The 20,128-nt window shown below is 38.3% G+C and overlaps 1 protein-coding gene across 1 annotated transcript; it reads left to right on the plus strand.

Annotated features, from left to right (window-relative positions):
• Positions 1-3,730: 3,730 nt before the first annotated feature.
• efna1b (ephrin-A1b) lies at positions 3,731-13,861 on the plus strand. Its single transcript, XM_055211222.2, has 5 exons — positions 3,731-4,014; positions 11,290-11,585; positions 12,171-12,236; positions 12,324-12,416; positions 12,552-13,861. Exons 1-5 carry the CDS (start codon positions 3,917-3,919, stop codon positions 12,671-12,673), a joined length of 675 nt encoding a protein of 224 aa, XP_055067197.2. The 5' UTR covers positions 3,731-3,916; the 3' UTR covers positions 12,674-13,861.
• Positions 13,862-20,128: the final 6,267 nt, after the last annotated feature.

The raw sequence follows: 20,128 nt of genomic DNA on the forward strand, positions 1-20,128 counted from the left end.
AAAACATAACCCTTATATCTCTAATACTGAAGGAATAAGGTTATATCAGAAATAAAAATCTATATAAAATCAATGATGAAATCACAATTAGATTATGAGACTTTAGTTTTATTTCACACAAATTTCATCATAATACCTGTAAAAAAATGCAGCATTATGGTAAAAAATAGTTTTTCAAAGTTTTGACATGTGAGTAGTTGACATAACTTATAAAAACAAGTTGAAATTGTTTAACTTAATATTTTTAAGTTAAAGTAGCATAAAAATATATGTTGACAAAAAATGCTGAATTTTTTTACACTGTCGGTATAAAACTTTAACACAGTATTTTCAACTTCAAAAAAAAAAACTTTGCCATTACAGACAGCATATCTGACACTGAAATTTTCAATTTTCTCAATTTTTTTAAGGTAAGTGGTTGCAATCAATTTATTTAAGCTACATTTAAACAAAAGTTTTTTATTTTATTTTATTTTACTAATTGTTTTTGTTTAAATGTAACTTAAATAAATTGATTGCAACAACTTATCTTAAAAAAAATAAATCATTTTTTTCAGTGTATTAGAAATGTACAGTATTACCAATACATTGATTTTGTCCCAACTCCTGGTCCATTTCTGATACTTGTCTAAACAGCAGGAGAAATCAAGTGTTATTGGGAGGAATGACATGAGGATTGAAAAGGGTCTGAAAGAGGTAGAGAAAATGACCAAATGTCTGTGCAACGAAAAGTTGAGTTAATTATTTGCCTGTGTCTAATAGTTAAAACAGAAGTGTGCGTGTGTGTAAGCATCATCTTTAGAAAACACTTCTGGTCGCTCATTTACCCCCTGTGAAGTAACAGGAGCCCCTTTGTACAGGAGTGTGCCTTCTACCAGAGCCTGGCCCACAATGCAGACCACCTGTATGCTAATGAGTGGTCATCCTATTGTATGTGCCAAAGGAGAACAGCTTGTTGGAGTGTGCCGCAATGAGACGGAGCAGAGGGATAAATAGGGCGACAGAAGTGTGTATGTATGCCGTGGGGTCAGACCGCGGTGCTTCTAATTGATGACCTCAGATGGAGGACATAGAAAACAAGCTTTGATTTTAATACAATTGCATGGAAGCTCTCTGTATCACATTTTAGAGACATGTGTACACTTTTCTCATTTAAAAATGTTGTATTTTTTTTCAATCTAATTGTTATTTTCAAATAAAAACATGTTCATTCTTCTTTTATTCAATATTTTGCCATCTCTTGTGCACACAGAAAGTTTTATTCTCAGGTCAGCCTTCTTGAAGTAATCCTGTGATAGACTTTTTACATTTTTATGTTTTTGCACTGCAGTATATTAAGTATCGTGGCTATTCTGTCTCTCCTACATAAACACCTACTCCATTCTCCGGGTCATCCTTCACTGTTGTTCATTTATATTATGTAATTTTAAACCCACATTTTGCTCTTTGTTTTTCCTCACTCAACCCATCGCTCCATCTCTCCCCCTCAGTGTTTGGCAATAGCAGATTCTCTATAAGCCTCAGGGTGTATCTTAGAAGAACGATACAGAGATCCACTCCTTATTTTCAACCAAACCCTCAACGGATTGCCATCTCCACCCTTAATAGGTCTTCACCTGTTGTCAACCCTCGCTTTTCATTGTTTCTGTCTATCCCGGCCTGGCCTGTGGTTTTGATAAATAAATCACTTTAGTTTACTCGCCCACTATCTTGACTTCTCTGTTTCAGGAGAGTTGTTGTGCTATTATCAAAACAGTAATTATATCTCAGTAATTATTCACTGAGGTGCCTAGAAACACAAACACTGTGTTTTCAAATACTTTCTGCAGGTGCCAGAAGGGCAGACACAGCTTGAAGCGCAGTATAAAGGTTGTCCAAAGTTTGCAAATGTTATTATTGTTGTCATCGTTCTTGTTATATAACTGTGGTGCTAATTTTGCATGTCAGAGAGCTAGCAAACAGAGTTAATGTTCCGTAGGGACACATTTAGCGAGTGATAACAGCTATGGGCTTGTTTCACAATGAGGAATAAATAAATTTTTCATGAGATATTTCGTCATCTGAAGTAAGGAGGTAATCTAAGGAATGAATTATTTTCTTTGTTGTATGGATAAAATCGAACCGAGCCCCTATGAATATGTACTGGCAACTCAAGTCTCAATAAACTCTAAACAGCACTTCATTATGTGTTGTGATTTAATTATCGCTCTTCTTCTCATTAATCATCTTGCTGGATATTCTTCAAGTTTTTAACTCCAAAAGTTTTATAGCGAATGATTCTGAGAGCCATTAAAAAAGCTGCATCTACAATAAAGAAACACTTTACATAGTGACATTAACAAGACATTAGAGAATTTGTGTTAAAGTGGATACAGTGCTTCCGTGCTGAATGGCAAAGTCGTTCGTGCCTTTGTTACTGTGTAAAACTGAGGTCCATTATGCAAATGCGGCCTTTGTTCGGCCATCGTTCAGAACACTGGACCACTGCCCATTCACATACACGCACACTTACACACAAAGTGGACACTGTGGCCAACAAATGCAAAATACTCCCACACGAATCTATCCATACTCGACAGACAGCAACGGCTACTGCGGAGGAGAAGAATGAGAGATAACTAACCAGAAGAGTAAAATGAAAAGAGAAGAAGATTGCAGCTTCTGTCAAAGATTGTGATTTGGCTCAATGCATAGTGCCAGATTCTGCTGTAAAAGGGAAGCCTGCTGTGGGCAGATCTGTTCCTGAACATTTGCTCAGAGCTCTACCTCCTACACTAATGTAACTCATAAGCATACTCCATCCTGTCATACTCAGTAAGTTCAGACTGAGTTCTTAAAATGGAAACTCCAGATGCATCACCAATCTGACTGCTCACCTGATAAAGGTGACGCATTGTGCTCATCATAACAGCTGGAGCACCCTTGCTCGTGCGTACACACTCAGCCCTGACTAATTGTCGCAAACTGAAGCCTTTAGCAACATATAACATGTATGAGCCTGCCCAGCCTATCCCAGAATAGTCCACAGGTAAACACTTTCTACTCGGCTTACCTTTCAACCCCGACTGAAGAAATCTGGACATGGGATAATTGGTGTCCACTTTGACCCAGGATGAGTAGGTAGGAGTGTATTAGAGAGCACCAAGGCACAAGGGGCAGAGTGGGGGGCTTGATGACTGCAGATTTGATGTCATAATACCGTTATCAAGTGTAAAGGGATTTAAAGGATTATAGTTTTTGATTGATAGCCAGAAAAATCCTCCATTGTCAGTGACACTAATGCACAATGGGTGCATTTCCAAATGTAATATTTCATAAGTAACTGAATGCAGCTGCCCAGGGTAAAATTACTCAACTTGCTGTCAGACTGATTAATGTAGCACAGGAATATAATCTTACTTCCTGCTAACAGGTTAGATTTAGGGTATACAAATATTTAGCATTCACTGTTCTTATTTAACAAAGTAAAATGAAACAGAAATGGCAAATGTTACATTGAAATTAAAAGTGCATTGAATAAGCAATTTATATGCATATCAAGTAAAGTACGGAATTATGTGTTCGTCTCCATTACTGAATTAAAAAATATATAAATAACTTTATTCATTAATACAGATAGTCTGTTCACTTCGATCTTTTAAGCTTGTGCGTAAAAGGCGTGTCAGAGAAGAGCGATTCTCTTCACTCATTGGCTAAGGGGCGTGGCTTTATACGCTGAGTATAAAAAGGACTCGGCGCACATTTCACTCAGCTACTGAGATTGTATCAGACGGAGAGAATTACAAAACTGTTATTTAGCAAACCTTTTCACTTGCGTTTCAACGTTGCTTGCACTGCATTAGTGCACGTTAGTTTGTGCAAAATATTTTCTGCGCTCGAATATATTCTCGTTTTGAAGTATTATATCTCGAGCTCGATGGATTTGTTGTGGTTGCTGTGTGTAACGGTGAGCGTCAGCGCCTGGCACGCGTCTGGGGAGCGACACAGTGTATACTGGAACAGTTCAAACCCACAGTAAGTTTTATCGCTTTTCTATCATTTTAACTAATATATTTATTTCAGACTTGGTTTTCCTTCCCCCCTTTAATTTGTAATTCTGCTCGCATTTGCCTTTGGTATTGATTAGAAATGCATTGTACGAACCCTTGTCGTTTTTTTAGGCAAATCTTTATTATTAGAGCTTTATTTGTCATAAGCACAGTGTAGCCAACCTAAATTAATATGAATACAACTTTGCAGAAACACATATTAACATTAACATATTTTTGCAATCTCTGTTCTTAAATGTCTCATGTTGTTTACACATCGTGTTTACCTCTTACACTTTGCTTATCTCTGCATCTAACCTTTAACGTCTAATACATGACTATTGTTGTATTTGAGACAACAGTTGGTCAAAGTAGTACATGGAAAGAAATCCAGACAGATGGACAGACAGACCAGCCTAAATATACACACACACGCACGCACACACTGTTCGTACATATACACAGACACACACACACAGCAATAAATAGACAGTCATGAGCAGTCTGGACTAGAATATGTACAGCTAGTAGTAGCTTGCACATTTACAAGTATCTTATTACTGTGTGTTATGAAGCTGTGTTGCTGTCTACAAATGAGGGTGCTTCATAAACCTTAAAGACATATTTTCGATAGCAAGGAAGGACTGGTCATCAAGCACTTTATAAAGATCAATACCAATGACAGCGATCGGTGCGATTTATTATGCTTTTAGTAGGAAACTTAAGAAAGAGAAAATGGGCTTTAATAGATAGTGGGTCTTGTATCAAGTGCTATCAGTGTCATCTTATTTACTGTAAAACAGCATTTTTGACCGTAAACTGACATGCAGATCCTGCTGATTGGATATTACCTGGATCTATTTCCTTGTTTAGTTAACTGTTATTGACTTTGAACTTTCTGCAGTGACTTCACCTGTATTTCCACGTAAACACCTCTTTAGATATGGCTATATTGCACCTTTAATCATAAAGGTAGTTCGTAGTAACTCTACTAGCAAGGGACTCTGGACTAAGAGTCATGACCCAATGAAAGATTAACTGATGTCAATAATAGTGATTCATAGTGTGTGTTATGATTCAGGAGCTCTCCGTGTTGTTGAGTGAGTAATTCATCAATGTCATTGCGCAATGTTAGCGTACCAGCCATAACCAGACACGCAGAGAGAGCGAGAGGCAGTCACGGCAGAAGCTGAAGAAGGAGAAATAGAATGACTAGAAGCTGAAACTCTTTTAGGATCCACTGTGGAAGGAAGGTGATGAAAAAGGGGTAACGGAAGCCGATCAGATTTATTGGCTCAAAAATGGAAAGGGTAAAGGAATGGTAACCTGAGTTAAAGTGGAAGATGGTGATTGAGAAAAGAGGTGGATGAGATTATGGCAAAATGGTTCACATTCACAGGCAGGGTTGCATACCCCAAAAATGATTATACATCTGTGTGTAATTTTATTTTTATTTTTAAAGCACACACAAATCATGTATACAGTATGTCCTTTTAGAAGAGTACAAACATTTAACTACAGTAAAAAGTATAAACCCATCTTGAGCTGGCAGATGTGTTAGGATCTGGGCTTTTATAGCACTTTGAAGTTAATCCTCTTGCATTAATCACATATCCTAAGAAAAACAGAAACAATGATATTCCCATTAATGGGATTTTCAGGCCTCTCCTTTTGTTTTCTTTCCTTTCTATTCACGCTTTAATGACTTTCTACTACAGCCGGTGATTATTCAATCAGACCATGAAACGCAATCAGTCTGTATGCAAAGTGGATTAGCAAGGCTTGGCAAATCAATGCCAGACCTCGGAAGCCAATTAGGTGTTAAATATTAATAGAGATGATTTTCTGTTTTCGCCTGTAACAGAAAAGTATTTACAAACACAAACAGATAAACACATGCACTGGGCGTTTGCGTGCGTAATCGATAATGATTTAATCTCCTGCGCGTGTCCTTTGGCAAGCGGCATCTCTGGTTTGGCGGGTATGTGCGTGAGTGTGTCTGGATTTTCAGGTCTGATGCTAGATGAGTGACAGGTGGATGTTGTTTTCGAGAGTCTGTTGTCGTGCTCATCGCATGCCAGTGCTTGCACGCTAAAGTTTAAAAGTCCTGTCACGTTAACTTCGCCTAATCCTTGCTTTGTCCCCAATCCCTATACACAAGAAGTAATTTTATGCGTTTATTTTTGTCTGTATGTACTTTACAGTTTACAGTTTGACTGGTAGTGGAGGGGAGTGGTTTTAATAATGAGCAACGATATCACTGTCAAAACAGACCCAATGTGGCACAGGAGGGAATTTGTGATTTGTGTATATTTAATAGGCAGGGATTCCTTCCTGAAAGCATGTTACTATACTTGACCTTTCAGCTGTCCACTCATTGTCCATTTCATTTCCTGTTTCTCCTCCTTGATTTGATCTCCTAAGCATTTGTGAAAGGCTTTAAAAGAAGATCAGCATAGAAATTCAGATTCCACAGATAGACCATAAATCCATCTTTCTGAACTCTTTGTTATTTGTCTCAGTCTCATAGACACTCACAAGCACAGACACAAACACATGGCCTCAAGCCAACTATGTGAACTGGTCTATAATCTGTGAAACGGACAGTGTTCAACCTCAGTTTATAGGTAGATGTTTGTTATCCGAGTCAGTAACCCATTCACACAAAATCAGTGTTATATTTATAGGCCTTGTAATCCAGTGCTGCATAATCCCACTGCAATCAGAACTGGATTTGTATGGAAAACCAAATTTTTTTTTTATGGAATGCACTACCATCTAGGGGGGTTTGATTTAGGAAACACTTTATATTTCATTTTAAGGTTTCTTGTACTTGACTAATAAGAACCATAGACATTTCTCCAAAATCTTTATTCTAGCTATGTCAGTGTCATAAGTCATCAGTCATGTATACCTTTTTCATTTGTTTCTTTTCTACATTATGTTTGCATCCATTTAACCCTTAAAGTCCCCTCCTCCACCTCTTTCTCTGTTTTTTCTCCTTATCTCCATTGCAGACTTCCTTGCTATGTCTCCTCATTCCCTTCCTGCTCCATTTTTCCCTGCACTCGTTTTCCCACACATGCCTATCCATTTGTCTGTCTTGCTCCGTCCCTGATTGCTGTTTTGATTCCCACTGCACTGTTGAGTTGAAGTTTTCCTGTTTTTGAGCCAGTAGTACAGCGTACTAGATTGTGTAGTTGTCGTAGTAAGGTGCGTGACCTGTGTCAGAATGTAAACAACAAAGTCAGCAGCCTGTTGCATGCCGTGCCATTACCGTGCCGTCGGCATTTAACATCTTAAAGTAGCTCACTATCACCACCTACAGACCACTCAAGTGCAATATGACAAATAACTTGATTCATGTTCCTTAAACCGAAAGAAATTGTACTTTTTCAGTGCGTTAGATACTTTTCACACCAATGGTGCTGACTTTGAACAAAGCTCACAGTATGCTAGCAAACAACGAGCCGACGTAACAGCAGGCAATTAGCATTCATTTAAAAGTGAAAGAAGACTGGAGGAAGGGGAAAATCAGGCATTTGTAAGGGACAGACTGAGTAAAACACGACCGGGGGATGGGTGGGGGGTCAGAGGTCAGACGGAGAGAAAGAGTGTTTCTCTAAAAATTAGCCTGAATGAAGAGGCCCTGGTTTATAATGTGATTTTAAACAGAGAGAATAAAGAAAGAGGGAGGAGAAGATGGATGAAGAGGGGGATGGAAGATAGAAAGATATAATATATTTATACATAAGATAAGGGTGGAGCAAAAAGACATAGATGGATGTCCTGAGAAATCAACTTTATAACAGTTTATAAACAGCCAATTGTATTTTACACCCATGTAGTCACACAACCCCCATTGCAACTTTACTTGAACCGTGTGCCTGTAACTTCCACCATTAAAGCCAGTAAACGGCTCGTATTATACGGGTCTGGAGCTGGTGAATAGCAGCGGTATGATCCGTGTGTTCAGCATGATAATCCCTCGTTTGGAAGAACGGATTAGCTGCCCGGCATTCCAACTCGCTCCGCTTCGGCTGTAGTAATTACTGACATGTAATAATAGGTGAGAAGGACAGGAGCGTACTGATCGAGAAGAAAGTGAGAGAGCCTTGAGGTTAAAATGACTTAGTGACAGCTTAGCACCCTGAACCTGTCAGATTTCTAATAGGACGAAGGTGTAAGATTGAGACTTCTCTGTGTATTTCACCGCGTAATGGAGAGAGACAGACACAAATAGTGTGAAGGTTTATGAGTGTGCTTGAACAGACAGGTTTTATTACTTGATAGTGTGGGAACAAGCCACTAAAATAGGATCACAATGCGTGTCATGACAAGCAGAAGCTCTTAAAGGTTTTAGTAACTGAACACTCGGGTGCGTGCGTGTGCTGACAGCGAGATTAGTGCAGTTGGCAGTGTGCGTGCATGTGTTGTGAAGCGCACGGCGCTGACCGTACGTTAGTTTGACTTGTGTGTGCCCTGCTGAGTCAGTAAAGACGTGCCTGAAAAATCTGACCCCGAACTTTGACACTTCTGACCCGCCTGAGAGACTATAAAGAAAAACAGGGCAAGAGTGAAGGAAAGTTTGGGGCCAAACACCAATCAGAAGGTTTGAGACTAAGAATTGAAAATTATTTGCCATTTAAACATAACCTGTTGGTTACCACAGAAAGAAAACCAGGTGCATCATGGTCTTTTAAACAGAGGGTTGTTTGACCCATTATATTTTATAATTTTAAATATATTGGATTTTAGAGTGCAATTTTGCCTTGAGTTCACTGGTTATCTGGTTCAGCTTTGATTTTACATCCAGACTAAACATATATTTTCCTTAAATAAAAATCTACTCAAGGGCCATGATGGATCGAGCAGCCAGTTTAAACTCCAAGGCTCCACTGTGTCTTCTGATAAACCGATGAGTGATGTGGCCCTCAGGGTCCACAAGTACAGACGCTACTCTGGCAGACCATAATGAACCAAAAAAGTAGAGGCCAGGAGAGATCAGGAGAGATCAATTGTTGTTTACCTGGATTTAGTAGATGCCTCTCAAAACAGCGAGCGCCACTGTCGCGCTCAACCCGTAGCAGACTAAACTGTCACACGGGAACAAGCGGGGTACACGTAGAGAAAGTGGCCTTTGATGTGACAGATCAGTAGGTGGGAAAAGAAAAACAGAGCTCCTGTGTGATTGTTAGAGCTTTCAGCGATTGACCTTGGATCAGTTTAGGGAGATTAGACAGGCATGCGATTGGCAGCATGAGGACCCTGCAGACCCTCTCATTTCTAAACATGTCAGTGGCCAAAGGCGCAAGACCAAACCCAACCCAGAGGCCGGTGAGCGTGTGTGTGTGAAATAGGGGAGTTAATAACACCCAATTCACGTTGTCGTCTTGGTCTCGGAAACACATTGTAATCGGTTCTCAACAGCTCCAGATCTTCAAAGGAGTAGAGGAAAAGAGACAGAGGGAATTAACCATGCAGTCTAACGCATAGTAAAACAAAGCAAAGCTAGTGAAGACGCCAGTGATACCATATTTAAAGGGATAGTTCATCCAAAAAATGAAAATTCTGCCAACATTTACTCACTCTCACCTGTATAAATTTCTTTGTTTTGAGAAATGCTTGTAACCAAACTGTTCCTGAGACCCATTCACTTCTATAGTATTCTTTTTTCCTACTATGGAACTAAATGGGGCACAATCGGTTTGGTTACAAGCATTCTTCAAAATATCTTCCTTTGTGTTCATCATAACAAATAAATGTATACAGGTTTGTAACAACATGAGAGTGAGTAAATTTAAACCGAATTTTCATTTTTGGGTGAACTGTCCCATTAAGTTTAAGATTAATTTTTCAATTGGCATTGATACTTGGTGCCTTGGTGTGTTCTTATCTCTGGTGACCATTAAACGGTTTACTGAATGCACAGAAACACGGCTTTCCCACACACCGAAAAGTCAGGGAGCTTAGCAAGCCATACAACCTGCCTTTTGAACAAGCCAATGATTAGAAGCAGTGCGAGACAGAGTCTAATCTCCACATTAACCAGCGCTAATGAGAGCAATGATGTGTATGTTTACCCCTATCTGAATAGACTGTGAAGCTGTTTAGACAGGTCACCTAATGCTTGCCACAGAAGCACAGTGGGAAAGAGAGCGAGATGAAGGGGGTTGGAGGGGGACACACAGGGGGCCCGTCAGGAGCCTGTGTGTCTGTCCGTCATTTGACCACGTCTGCCGATGGCAACAACGACTACCAAAAGGGAGAAAGTGACAGAGCAAAGGGCATGTGGGGGGAAGAAACTGCCATGTGTTTTGATAGCAGTTCTCATGGGGCCATGTGATTTTTGGGTGTAAGTAAATGTTATGGTACGGGTTAAAAGAGTTGTATGGAAATATAATATAGGATACGAAACTCAATAGAAGTTAGCGGTGGCACCTTTCAAATTCATTCAGATATGTTATGTATTCACAACTGTTACCAAAAATCACATTAATAAATCACTGATATAACAAGATACAATAAAGATGTGGAAGGCTGTGGTTTTCTCATTTAGACATTTGAAATTCACATTCAGTGACAGCAGGAGGGAGGCTTAGATCTCACAAAAATGAGAAAAGCAAACAAGACAATAATAAAAGGACAGACAGTAGGTCATAAAAACACTTAGAGTAGATTCAAAGAGTCAGTCAGTCTTGGCGGCTCCATCCCCGAGGAGAACGAGGAAGAGGTCATGAGTCAAACAACATCACAGTGTGGATAAACGCTTAAGATGTAAAGTGAATGATTAAGAGCAAAATTGACAAAACAAAGAGGGATGAAAACAGTCGCATAAAGAGAGAAACTGTCTTTTTATCAGAAAAGAAAGAAACACTTTGTTCCTTTCTACACTCCTTCATCCAATGTGACACAAACAATACAGACAGTGCAATAAAGAAAAACGGGATTTCACAGGGTGTTTTCAGTCATTCAAATCAATAAAAGGACCAGGTGACGGCTGAACATCAGTCACTGACACCCACGTGTGTCAGGGTGTGTAACCCTTGCGTTTAGCTGGCACTGACGTTCGCCTGGGGCACTTTGGTGTTTCCACGATTTCTTTCTAATTGTTTGTGCACTTCGAGTTTCTTTTTTTTCCGCCTGAGCCCTTTAAGTCCCGAGGTGTGTCTGTGTTGTAAGCAGTATCCAATAAACATTGACAGGAAAACACTTTCGGGGCATTTCCCTCAACGTTGTTTTTCTCTCTTTCTTCCTTTAGTTTTCTGTGGAACGATTACACCGTGGAGGTCCGCATCAATGACTACTTAGACATCGTGTGCCCACACTACACTCGTGGCAAGATCCCATCCCAGGAGGCCGAGCGCTACGTGCTGTACATGGTGGAGCTGGAGGACTACGAGGCCTGCAAGCCCCAGTCCTTCGACCAGCTGCGTTGGGAGTGCTCCAGACCCTTCGCTGCCCACGCTCCTGAGAAGTTCTCGGAGAAGTTCCAGCGCTACACTCCCTTCACCCTGGGCAAGGAGTTTCGCCAGGGAGAAAGTTACTACTATATTTGTAAGTGTCTACATTCATATCTGTAAACTTAAAAACTTTTTTTTTTAAATATGCTCATTTTCCAGCTCCCCTGGAGTTGAACATTTGATTTTTACGGTTTTGGAGTCCATTCGGCTGATCTTCGGGTCTGGCACTAACACTTTTAGCATAGCTTAGCACAATCCATAGAATCTTATAGAGACCATTAGCACCACGCTCAAAAATAACCAAAGAGGAACTATACTGTCATTCTGGTGTAATAATCAAGGACTTTGCTGCTGTAACATGGCTGCAGCAGGCATAGTGATATTACGCAGCGCCTGAAAATAGTCCCCTGCTATTGAAAGAAACCAAGGGGACTATTTTTGGGAAGTTTTAAATAGGAAAAATATTGAAACTCCTTGGTTGTTTTTAGCGCGATGCTAATGGTCTAATCAGATTCGGTGGATTGTGCTGGGCTATGCTAAAGGTGGTAGCGCCAGACCTGGAGATCAGCTGAATGGATTCCAAAATGGTAAAAATCTTACCATAACTATGAGTGTCCCTTTAAGAAGGATAAATATCATGTTTTGATTTTAATTTTGAATGATTTTTTTCTTTTCACAGCCAAGCCTCTTCACCATCATGGACAAGAGTGTTTGAGACTGAAGGTGGATGTGGTTGGAGCTCATGGTAAGAGTCGGATCGATTCTTCGCATCACCATTGCCAGTGTTTATTGGATTACTGGATCTTATTATTATTATTATTTGTTGTTTTAGGTTCCAAGAACAAGAAAATTACAGTGAAAAAGGAAGAAGAAATAAGGATGGCTGTAGGAGGCGTTCACAACCCATCTAACAGGCTTCCAGCAGGTGAGCACTTCTTTCTCTTGCTTCTGTCAGCACATCCATTTGGAATTCAGAGAGACTTTGCATTCTCTAAGCAAAGGTGTGACTTCAATTACACAGTTGTGAAATGTTCTCATCGTCTTTCTTTCTTTCTTGCAGATGACCCCATCGCAATGATCCCAGTTGTGGAGAGGAGTGTGGGCGATTCTGGTGTCCGCACTGCTTCCGTCTCAATTTTGGTCACGTTGGCCTCTTTGTTGCTCATTGTGCTTCTACACTGAGCCTTATAAGAACTTTTTGTCCATTGGGACACAACAGACTTAATGCCGGTGCTGGTCACTGGCTCTACAAAAATTTTATACCAAGAATTTTTTATACGAAGTAAATAGACTGAAGTTTTGGTGCTGGTGTGAAAGTATTGTGTGTGTTGCGTGATGTGTTTGTGAGAGTGACATTGTGACCAGAGAATGGTGTTTTTGAAAAACCTATTTGTTTTTGAAGAGTATTTACCATTCTGAAATTATTTCCCTCTTTAGCTCCTTCCACACTTGTTTTGTAGACTGTATGGGGCAGTTTCCCAGACAGGGTTTAGTTTAAGTCAGGACTAGGCCTTAAGTTATATTATTTAAGTAATTTTTACAATTCATAAATTTAAGTAGTTGATATATTTTAAGATATGTGAGTGCAAACTGTTTTCAGTTAGGGCATCTCAAACTTTTTAGTCTTGGACTAGACTTAAGCCCAGTCTGGGAAACCACCACTGTGTGTTTATTCTACCTGAAAATCATCACAAATATACTTACCAATGTTAAAAACAAACCTTAAAGTCTGGAGATCTTGTTGTTTACCAAATAATGAATTCAAGAATGGCTATATATTGTGTTTGATAGACATAATCTCTTTAATGTACCAAGCTTAAGACCTTTGAGCCAAAGATCACGGGTATCACTTTAACCTTACCCTGACTTTGCACCTTATAAAGAATTGATGTTCGTGCATATAACAGTGTTTGTAAATCTAAAACAGTTGTGAAGCATTGATGTTTTCCTGTTTCAATCTGTTGTTGCTGTTGTTTTAGTTGGTTTCTGTGATGTAATGTGAACACACCCTACAAAATATACTGCCACTAATTCAGAAAGCCACTAATCATACTGCAAAGATATAGATAATATCAGATTTGATTTCTTTCATAACAACATTTGGTCAGCTATGTTAAGTTGTGCATTGTGTGTGTGAGAGTGTGTATGTGCGTGAGAGAGGCTGGTCTTCTCTGATTCTGACAGAGAGCAAAACTGTACTTGCACACAGAAACTATTCAATTGATTTAACAAATGCTCTAAGTTAAATGGAAATTTGCTTTTGTAAAAAGTTTGTGTTTTGAACTATTGGTTTGTACACTTGTAAATAGTTCTGTAAAAATGTACATATTGAGAGTTATATAAAATAAAAACCTTTGTTAATTATGAAAATGTGTAATGTGTATTTGTTCAACCCCACATGAATTAAATGGAAAAAAACACCATTTAATCCATCTCCAAAACTGCTAAGGGAGCATACAGTTTTTCTGGAGAATTTGTGGTCGCATCAAAGTTTAAACACACTTAAATCACTCTTCTATTTCACTCTTCTTTTGTTCTCTTTTCATCTCTCTATCCTAGCCATGACTTCACAGCTTTTAACCAAACAGTCAAATGGGTACGAGATGAATGAAAGGAGAGTTGGAGGCCCTAGAGAGAAAGAGTAAACTGGCACTTGGGTGCCAGGATGTAACTTGTGTATTTTCACGGGCCCTCTCACCTCTTTCTTTGACAGATGAGAACATTCAGAAGACAGCTCTTCTATATTTAACCAAATACGTCAATGGAAAAAAATCACTTTACACTGATAGTTTCAAGGCAAAGAAAGTGCAGTGCCACAAAAAAGTTCACATAGACTCACTATGTACGTGTTCCCTAAGTCCGCTCAATGTGTATTCATGAACACCAATATAGTTCAGAGCAGAAGGTGTTTTCATCTTCATATGAGATCTATTCATGACGAGATTTCAGGTGTTGTTAAAGCGCCACCTGAGGGACAAGCGTTGACAATTAATACACGTCAATTCTAAGCCTTAAAACGTCAGTGGTTTTAAATATTATTGTAAAACAAAACGGTAAATTGTAAAAACTGTTTATAAAAAACACAAAATGTATTTTCCTCATTAAAGACACATTGAGCTCCTGATGATTACTGTTCCAGACAACTTTTCCACCTCAAAACCGGAAATAAAGTTGGAATTAAGTAACAAAGTATTTTGTAAACATGCTACAATTGATCTACCATCAAAACATTTATGGACAGTTTCCAGACAGTCCGTTTCCAGCCCCAGACTAAAATGTTTAACTAAAAAACAGCTTGCACTGGCATATCTTCAATATATCAGTGTCATTATTTTGTCTCAAGTTGCACACAGTGCAAATATGTTTATAAAAACAATTTAAATGTCCTAATATAATCCTTAATCTCAACCCTGTCCGAGAAGCCGCCCCTTAAACATTTTATTAATATTAAGAGAATAGTTCCCGATAATAATTCATAATTGGGATGGGGCATCCCTTATGCAACAAAAATATATTTCTCAATATATTACATGACAATATATTTAATGTGTCTCCATATATTGTGAAATTTACATAGTAATATATATATCATGATATATTATATAAAAATATATTTAATATATGTAAGTGATATATTGCAATATATTATACAATACTGCAATTATTGCCGTTTTCATATATTGATTAAATACATCTCATTATACTATTTAATATATCCCATAATATATTGGAAATATATGAAGTAATATATTGATGCATATATTCTAAATGTATGTAATATATTGGAGTATATATTGGCAATATAGTAATATGTTGATACATATATTTTAAATGTATGTAATATATTGATACATATATTCTACATGTATGTAATAGATTGCAGTATATATTGGCAATATATGGAGTAATATGTTGATACATATATTCTTTATGTATGTAATATATTGCAGTATATATTGGCAATATATGGAGTAATATGTTGATACATATATTCTTTATGTATGTAATATATTGCAGTATATATTGGCAATATATGGAGTAATATGTTGATAAATATAATCTTAATGTATGTAATATATTGCAGTATATATTGGCGATATATGGAGTAATATGTTGATGCATATATTCTTTATGTATGCAATATATTGCAGTATATTGTAAAATACATGAGTAATATGTTGATACATATATTCTATATATATGTAATTTATTGCAGAATATTGATAAATATAAATAATTGCCGCTTTTAATATATTGCCCGTGAATATAATATATGTGTTTATATATCTCAAAATATATGCAATATTATATTTATAAATATCCACCATATTGTATTCCGATTGATATGCAAAAATGTATTAACAATATATGTACAGATATAGTGTCACATGTATGTTTACTATATGGTAGAATATATTTTAAATAATATGTAAAATTATATAGAAATATATACATAAAAATATCTACACACATTTATACCACATATTAACACTAATGGATAATCTATCAAAAGCCACCTTTATTTTCTTTAATCAGGCACACATACTAAAACTAATTTTAGGTAGAGAGCTAAACAGACCTATTACAACCACAAGAGGTTTTGCACATGGTCAGACAATGTGGTTTGCTTTACATTACATAAATGTCTTGCATTACATTAACATAAATTACATTTTAAAAGAGTGACATAAAACAGAAAATATACAAAATATAAATTAAAGCAATTTAAATTACCAAGGTCTATTTATTTCAAACTTTCAGCAGTGCCGTTATACAGTTAAAATACAATATAAACAAAATGCACAGACAATAATAGATAAATAAATAATAAACAAACTTTCAAGGAGCTTTGGCAATGTGTAAAAGCAAAGAAATAAAATGCCAAAAGAACAGGCCTTTATCCTGGCTAGGAGTCCATCTTGGCTCTTCACTGATTGAAATGACTTATATACCCATGCTTTTGCACTTCACCTGGTGTCTTAGCTCGCATATTCTACTGTTGATGGATTTTCTAACATCAGCTTCGGCCGTGGAAACTGGTTTAAAACAGCATCTGTGGAACAAAACAACAATGATTACTCTCTCCCTTCTCACTCCTTCCTCTCTGGTTCACAAAAATCTCTCCTGGAAGAGATGCAATCAAAACTGGAAAGCACCACTTCTGAAAACTATGTACCTTGTAAAGCTTGAAGTTTCCCTGGGTTGAGAGCATGCCAACCATCAGTCTCCTTCTCGAGTTTTACTGGTGGTTAGCAAACAGCTTTTAGGTGCAGTACCGCCACCTACTGATTAGGAGTATGAGTTAGGACTATAGGTCAGGACCTATCAGCCTCCTTGTTCCTAGTCTCTCTTATGTGTCCTGTCCTCTCCTCGCGCCTGAATCTCAGCGTCCTACTCAAGCATTATGCTCCATCGCCTTTGGCATGCGTTCTGGTTGAAGCAGTCGGTGCTGAGTAGAGTACTGACAAACGTAGAAAATGAAAGAAATGTCTCTGCTGTTTCAATAAAACTGTTATTTGTGTAATGCAGATTTTTGTCTTTAATATTTTCTTTAGGCTATATGCCATGCATATTCATGAATATGCTGTAGTTGTTTATTTGGAAAGTAAAAATTGTTAAATCATACATACATATATACATACATACATACATACATAGCACATGCATATATTCATGGGCATTGCTAGATATAAAGCTCTACTGGGGCACAGGCCCCTCATTTTTTGCTGACTTTTTTTGAAAGCCTGCTGTGTGCAAGAAGTGTGCAACACTTCTATACAATGTCCTTTGCTTAACCTACATTCTACAGTTCAACAGTTACTGCAAAAGATACATATACAAGTATAATCTTCATTATACCTAACATTATTACACATTTCTTGAAACTATGCCTCATATTCTCAAAACAGTAAAGACAATTCCATAAAGTCACACACAATACTCCAAACATCATATTTTCAGGTCAAAATGAAGCTCTACACTCAAAACCATTCACTCTTACTGAAATACCAAACTTTTCCCTCAGACAACACACACAAGCTTTCAAAACACACACACTACAACATAGTATTACACACTGGTGCAATAAATCCAAAACAATATATTCAAAACTGGTAGTGTTGCTTGTGGTTCTCCCCCTCAAAAACATTTTCACATGACCAAATAAGACACAATCAATGTATGCATTAGCACATTTTTATTCATTCATGTGCTATACACAGCACTACTGTAATTTTTTTATTATTTCGCCTCAACATCCCGTCTTAGTTATGGGTCAGGCCAGAGAATCTCATTCACATCACAGGCTATATTGGTCCTAGCCAAACAGCGAGGGTAAAATCCTCTTGCCTGATCCACCCTCTGCATTCATCTGCTGATATGTCTATCTGTATGGAAGGCAATTTGATGCATTTCTTTATTCCAGTAGCATCCCTACTAAAAAATCCAGCTAAGACCAGCATAAGCTGGTGAGCTGGTTTTAGCTGGTCCCCAGCTTGGTTTTAGCTTGTTTTGCTGGTGTAGGAAGCTGGTTTTGCTGGTGTAGCAAGCTGGTCTAGGTGTGTTTTGGTCACATTTTAAGCTGGTCTAGCTGGACTTAGCTGGTCATGCTGGAATACCAGCTGTCCCACCAGCATGACCAGCTTTGTCAGACTGGGAGGACCAGCGTAAACCACCTTACACCAGCTGGGGCCAGCTACCAGCTTATGCTGGTTTTAGCTGGATTTTTCAGTAGGGATAGTCCAACAGTTTATGCACACTACAGTTTTTTCCAATTGCTAACACACAATTTTGCAAACTAGTCTGGTTTTATCAAAAAACATAACACAATTTACAAAACCACACACCCAAATACCCAAATACCACATATATCCTGCAAAATGAAGCACTGCAACCGAAACTACATATAACATTATCAAAATCAAACTTTGACACAAATTGGAACACACTTCATTCATATTACCAGATTTTTGTCTAACCAACTACACACAGTTGGGCATAATGAAAAGTGCACTTTTCTTTAGTATGCTTTGCCATAATACTAAAATATGTATTAGATTGTTCGCATGCACAAAAATATTTGCGGATACACACACATGCTGTTGAATTTTTTTTATTTTTCACCAAACAAGTCACAACGCCTTGTCCACATCACAGGCAATATATTCACTTGCCAGACATCGAGGGAAGAAGCACCTTGAGCGCCTTATCCATCCCTAAATTGCACCAACATCAATCTCATCACATGCCTCTTCCATAGTCTGCAAAAGAGGCATGCGCACAAAGGGCTGCTGGTCATATACCTTCCATATAACTCTTCAATGGGGTTCAAAAATGGCAAGTATGGTGGGAGGTATTGCACGATAAATGTTTGGTAGTCAGCAAACCAGTTTTGGACTGGAGCTACACGATGAAAGCTCATGTTGTGCCATATTACAACATACCGGTTTCTTTGGTCTACATCATTCATACACTCTGATGGTATGAGAATGTTGTGGAGTCTTTCTAGAAATGTGAGAATATGGGCTGTGTTGTATCAAGGTTGGCATGACGGTGGAGGACACCATCCACATTGGAGATGGCAGCACACATTGTGATGTTCCCACCACGTTAGCCAGGAACATCTATAATGGCTTTGTGGCCAATGACGTTCCTGTGGTCTTTTCTAGTTCTTACATCCTGATTGAAGTGTTAACAATGAACCATTCAGGTGTTTGGGCAGGTGGCACATATATTGGCCATTTAGCTCGTGTAGTGTCATTTTAAATGGTAGTGTTTTGAAAAGGCAAACATGTGACTTTATGTCAGATTGTTGTGTCTTCAGTGCATTTAAAAAGTGCCATTGTGAATTGCAAAATGTGTGTAAAGCAGAAAATGTGTTTAGACTTTTGGAGACTTGAGAAGAGGTGTTGCTCTCTGTGTGTCAGTTTAAATAGTTGTGCTGTTCATGTCATTTTAGTGTGTTAGCAATTGGAAAAAACTGTAATGTAACTGTATAGAGCAGTCTTACTGTAAGTACACCTATCTGTTTTCCTCCCTGAAGCCTCTGAAGATTGAGGCATAAGTGAAGCGACTCAAATTAGGCTTTATTCGTTGCTCAGCCTCCATCATAGTCATACCATGGACCAGGACATGGTCAACTAGAGTGGCTTGAATTTCACCTTGAAATTGCTTGTCACCTTGCCCTTCATCTCCTTCCTCCTCTTTCACCACGTCCTCCTCCTCTTCCTCCTCCTTCACCACGTCCTCCTCCTTTCCCTTCTCCTCTCCCTCCTCCTATTCCTACTCCTCCTCCTCGACCTATTTCTTCATCATGTCCTCTCCCTTCACCTTCACCATGTCCTCTTTCTCCTCCTTCTACACGTCCTCCTTCTTTCCCTCCTCCTCTTCCTCTCCCTCCTCCTCTTCCTCCTCCTTCTCCTCGACCTATTCCTTCATTTCTCTGTGGATCCATTGTTTCAAAGCTCAATGAACAGATTCAGGCCCTTTTATGTATCTATTGAAGGATCTTATTGCTGTGTGTTCAATTTTGACTTTTAGTGTTTCCAGCTTGGTAATTGTTTGCTAAGCTGTGCTGACTTGAGTGAACAGTATTGAATGCTAGTGCTTTCCATATGACCAGATGGTGTAAGCACTGAG

This window comes from Misgurnus anguillicaudatus, chromosome 10 (genome assembly GCF_027580225.2).
Source record: "Misgurnus anguillicaudatus chromosome 10, ASM2758022v2, whole genome shotgun sequence".
Classification (NCBI taxonomy): domain Eukaryota; kingdom Metazoa; phylum Chordata; class Actinopteri; order Cypriniformes; family Cobitidae; genus Misgurnus; species Misgurnus anguillicaudatus.

What these genes read in the sequence shown, in the direction of transcription:
- efna1b (XM_055211222.2), top strand. Translation starts at nt 3,917, where the DNA reads ATGGATTTGTTGTGGTTGCTGTGTGTAACGGTGAGCGTCAGCGCCTGG. An exon ending in TGGAACAGTTCAAACCCACA is followed by an intron (nt 4,015 to 11,289) that starts GTAAGTTTTATC and finishes TTCTTCCTTTAG; the next exon opens with TTTTCTGTGGAACGATTACA. An exon ending in ATCTAACAGGCTTCCAGCAG is followed by an intron (nt 12,417 to 12,551) that starts GTGAGCACTTCT and finishes TCTTTCTTGCAG; the next exon opens with ATGACCCCATCGCAATGATC.